We start from the raw sequence: 5,242 nt of genomic DNA on the forward strand, positions 1-5,242 counted from the left end.
ACTTGGTCAAAGATTGAAGTAGACTTGTGGTGATGGGTGGTCCTTGCCCATTGGACAAAGAGTATCCGGGTCCCACCTTTCTCCCATATATTTGAAGACTTTCTCTCAAGCAAATCATCCACTTTTTCCTCCAGCAACTTAGTCAAGCACCTTGGAGCATCCTCTTAAGCTTTGTAGCAGTAGAACTAGTTTAATTTCAGTTTGTAATTTAATTTTCGTAGTTCATCTTTTATTCTCGCCACTGTATTGTGTGCCCTATATGGGCACCAGTAAGTATTTATTTTCAGTTCAAGTATTTCTTATGCATTCTTCTTCTTCTATTTCTGTTAAGTTTTCTAATTTCATTATGAGCTAAGCACCCCTTTGGGTGTGGGTGTGAGTCAAGCTTAAGGATTTAAGGGCACACTTGGGTGTTGCCATTTTTATTGATTCTTAAGCTTGGTCATTTAAGTCGGGACGTAAACTCAACGCGGATAAGCTGATCACTTTGAAGTGTTAACATTAGATCTTTGATCCAGAGATGGGCGGATCTGAAATACGGCTTGGATGATGCACAAAGGTTCGAGAGAGTCTTTGATAATCACACAGAGATGCGGGTTTTGCATGTTTTTAGCTTTTGTTCARATATTAGTCGAGTTTATGCTACAATACGTTGTGAGTATAAATCTTCAGACTAGTGGAGCCAGATATCTTTTTATCTAGTAGCTAAATCGACAAGTTTAAGATTGATAAATTTGGACGCTTTGTGGGCACTCTGTGGGCACAGTATATAAGAATTCGCTTTCTAGAGAAAGGAGTTCTTATAGAAATCCCATGGGTTTCTGACCAAGTCGTTCCTGTACTATTCTTTAGCAAAGCTTACACCCATACCCATCTTTTAATATTAAAAGTTTATTTCGTATTTTAAACACTTTGCACCAATCAAAACTCAAATATTTTCTCAACTCGAAGCATTGTTCAAGAAGTTCATGAAAGTCTCTGATTCTCAGTAAGTCCGGTCCCTGTGGAAACGATCTTGGTATTATACCACTTTATTAATTGAAGTGATCTTAGTGTCGGCGTGCACTTGCACTGCCACTTTGGGGATTTTATGCCTACTGTGTGCACACTTACGATTTCAGCTCATCAGTACCCTCGTCATTGATTAGTGCTCTTGGGGTGCCAAATCTTGAGAATATTTGTTTGTGGAGGAACTTAACCACGGTTTTTGCATCATTTGAAACACATGCCACTGCTTCCACCCATTTTGACACAAAGTCAACGGCGACTAAAATATATTGGCAATTATTAGATGGAGGAAATGGTCCCATAAAATCAATTCCCCAAACATCAAATAATTCAACCTCCAAATATCTATTTAAAAGCATTTCATTCCTTTGGGAAATTGAGCCACTTCTCTGGCATTCGTCACATCTTTTGGAAAAATTATGAGCATCTTGAAAAAGTGTTGGCCAAAAGAAACCAAACTGTAATACCTTGGCTGTCGTTCTTTGTCCGCCAAAATGGCCACCATATGATGCCTTGTGACAATCTTCCAAGATTTTTGTTACCTCTGTTTTCGGAATGCATCTTCTCAAGACTTGATCTGCACCAATTTTAAATAAAAGAGGGTCATCCTACAGGTAAACTTTTACATCATGCAAAAATTTCTTGAGCTTAGGCCAAGTGTACTCAGAAGGTTTAATGCCACAAGCCAAATAATTGACTATATCAACAAACCATGGTGATTCCAATGGCTTTAGCATCAAGATTTTTTCATCCGAAAAAGTCTCTATGATGTCTTTCAAGTCAGTAGGTTGCTTCTCTAATCTAGACAAGTGATCTGCTACTTGATTTTCCACTCCCTTTCTATCTTTTATTTCAAGATCAAACTACTGCAACAACATAATCCATTATCAGTCTGGGTTTTGCATCTTTTTTTGAGATCAAATATTTGATGGTAGCATGATCAGTATGCATAATGATTTTTGTTCCCATCAGATATGATCTAAATCTTTCAAAAGCAAACACCACAGCCAAGAATTCTTTTTCTGTTGTTGTATTGTTCACTTGAGCTTCGTTCAAAGTTTTTCTTGTATAATAGATGGAATGTAATTTTTTTTCTTTTTTTTGTCCTAAAATGGCTTCCACAGCCCAATCACTTGCATCACACATAATTTCAAAGGGTTTACTCCAATCTGGAGTAGCAATTACGGGTGCAGTAACCAGAGCCTTTTTTAAAGTGTGAAATGCATTTCTACATTCCTCACTAAAATCAAACTTTTGGTCATGTTGAAGTAATGAACACAAAGATTTTGAAATTTTTGAAAAATCGTTGATAAATCTTCTGAAAAAATCAGCGTGTCCAAGAAAACTTCGTATACCCTTTATGGTGGTTGGTTCAGGCAATTTTTCAATTACTTCAAGTTTTTCCTTGTCAACCTCTACTCCCCTTTTTGAAATCAGATAACCAAGAACAATACCTTCTATGACCATAAAATGACCTTTTTCAAAACCAAATTAGTTGTTTCATACCTTTCAAGACTTTTTTCAAGATTTTTCAAACATTGATCATATGATGTACCATATACAGAAAAATCATCCATAAAAATTTCCATGGAAGTTTCAAGCATGTCTGAAAAGATGGACATCATACACCTTTGAAAAGTGGCGGGAGCATTACATAGACCAAATGACATTCTTCTAAAGGCAAAGGTACCATAGGGACATGTAAAAGTGGTCTTTTCTTGGTCTTTCGGGGCTATTGCAATCTGATTGTAACCTGAGTATTCGTCTAAAAAACAATAGTAGTCTTTTCCAGCTAGTCTGTCTAACATTTGATCTATGAAAGACAAAGGAAAATGGTCCTTTTGAGTTGCGTTATTCTGTCTACAGTAATCCATATAAATTCTCCAACCAGACACGACTCTTGTAGGAATGTGCTCATCCTTTTCATTTGAGATCACAGTGACACCTCCCTTTTTAGGGACACACTGTACGGGGCTTACCCATGAGCTACTTGCAATTAGATACATTATGCCAGCATCGAACCATTTTAAAATTTCTTTCTTCACAACCTCTTTCATGATTGGGTTTAATCTTCTTTGAGGTTCAATGGAAGTGAAACTCTTATCTTCTAAGATGATTTTATGCTGACATATTGAGGGACTAATACCCTTTAGGTCAGAGATGGTCTATCCAATAGCCTTGGTGTGTAGTTTCAACAAGTCTACCAACTGCTCTTCCTGTGTTTCTAGGGTGGATGAGATAATGACAGGTAATCTCCCTTCTTTTCCTAGAAATGCATACTTTAAGTGTGAGGGAAATAATTTCAACTCTAAGTCTGGTGGTGACTCAATAGATGTGGCATGGGTCTTCGCACTCTCACTTTCTAATACCTCAAAAGCAAGGGTATCTTGCAACAGCGTTATCTGACTTTCCTGTCCATGCTTTATCTCCTCAACAACTTCAGTCTTGCTTAAGTCTAACCTAGATTTAACTCCTTCTTTGTGGCACAACTGACACTCAAGTTAGAACACTCATCATTTTCATCCGGGTATTTCATGGATTTGAAGACATTAAAAGTGACATCCTGATCATTCTCATAGTCAATTCTCCTTTCTAAATGTTAATCAAATTCCTACCGGTTGCTAGGAATGGTCTTCCTAAGATGATTGGTGTCTCTTTATCAGCTTCAAAATCAAGAATGATGAAGTCCGTGGGAAAAATGAATTTATCCACTTGGACTAATACATCCTTAATTTTTCCTTTTGGTGAGCTATGGATTTATATGCTAACTGAAGGGTAACTGTGGTTGGTCTAGCCTCACCTATGCCTAAGGTATTGAATACTGACAAGGGCATGAGGTTAATACTGGCACCTAAATCACATAAAGCCTTTCCAATTTCATTCCCACCTATTCAACATGGAATTGTGAAACTCCCAGTATCTTTGAGTTTAGGGGGAATGTTATTTGAAAGGAGGGCGCTACAACCTTTTGTTAGGGCTACAGTCTCAAATTCGTTCAACTTCTTTTTCTTGCTCAAAATGTCTTTGAGGAATTTTGCATAACTTGGCATTTGTTCAATAGCTTCAACCAACGGGATGTTGATATGTAACAGTTTGAACACATCAAAGAACTTCTTGAACTGCAACTTCTCTTTCTGATTCCTCAATCTTTGTGGAAAAGGTATATAAGGAGGAATATGAGCTATGACTGGTTTTTTAGAGGACTGACTAGGGGGTTCCTGGATGATGATAGGTTCACTATGAGGGACTGGTGACTCAACATTCTTGTTACTTTCAGAAGAAGATGTTCCAATATCATTCTGRAATGATACCTTCTTTTTGCCTTCATTTGGAAATAACAAGGGAAAGTCTGCTTTCTTAGGAAGTGGTCCTATTTCTATTGATTTTCCCTTATCTTTTAAGGTGGGTGTGACAATATCTGAACTGGATGTTGTGACCTCCATCTCAATTAGGTCTTGGGGTTCAACAGACTTTTTCATAGGTTCACTCTCTATGAGGTTCTTTCCACTCTTTAAGGTCACTACCTTCACATGCTCTTTCATGATTGACTTTAGAATCTCTGTATCACTAGGAAGAGTCCCTGCAGGTCTATTTCTTACCTCAAGTGCAAGTTGACTAATCTGTGTTTCTATAGATCATATGGCAGTGTTCTGATGGTTCATGGATGTGTTGGTTTGGTTTATGAATCCTTTCAGAGTTGCTTCCAAAGAAGTAGAAGATTCGGCTTGTTGGTTAGACTTGTTTTGGAAAGATGACTGATTTGTTTGCTGATGAAAAGTATTTTGGTGATGGTTTGGAACTTGACCCTAATGATGCTGTTGAGACTGATGTGATTGAAAGTATGAAGTCCATTGGGGTTTGTTCATTGGTGGGTGTAGAACATGACTGTGCCATGAAAAATTTGGGTGTTATCTCCACCCAGGATTGTATGTTTGAGAAAATGGTCCTGATCTATTTTGATTCCCAACATAATTGACTGATTCGGAGTTGGATGGACAATGTTCGAAGAGATGTCCTCCACCACAATACACACATTGTACCGACTCAATAGTTGGAGCATGTGCGGTGGCTATGGATTGTGCTGCTTGACCATTTGTTAGATTTTTAATCAAGTTGGTCATTGCAGTCATCTAAGCCGTCAATGCTGTAAAAGCATCTATGTCATGAACTCCCGCTGTTTTGCGTGGTACTAGTGCACGTGGGTTGGCCCAATGTCCATTGTTATGAGAAATTT

The 5,242-nt window shown here is 37.9% G+C and overlaps 1 protein-coding gene across 1 annotated transcript; it reads right to left on the minus strand.

Annotated features, from left to right (window-relative positions):
- Positions 1–1,109: 1,109 nt before the first annotated feature.
- LOC112504285 lies at positions 1,110–4,550 on the minus strand. Its single transcript, XM_025108223.1, has 3 exons — positions 3,974–4,550; positions 3,809–3,895; positions 1,110–1,585 (listed from the first exon to the last, which is right to left on the minus strand). The coding sequence occupies exons 1-3, from the start codon at positions 4,548–4,550 to the stop codon at positions 1,110–1,112; spliced, it is 1,140 nt and encodes a 379-aa protein (XP_024963991.1).
- Between the last annotated feature and the right edge of the window lie 692 nt (positions 4,551–5,242).

Source organism: Cynara cardunculus, unplaced genomic scaffold (genome assembly GCF_001531365.2).
Source record: "Cynara cardunculus var. scolymus isolate 2C unplaced genomic scaffold, CcrdV1 Un_Scaffold_5119, whole genome shotgun sequence".
Lineage (NCBI taxonomy): Eukaryota > Viridiplantae > Streptophyta > Magnoliopsida > Asterales > Asteraceae > Cynara > Cynara cardunculus.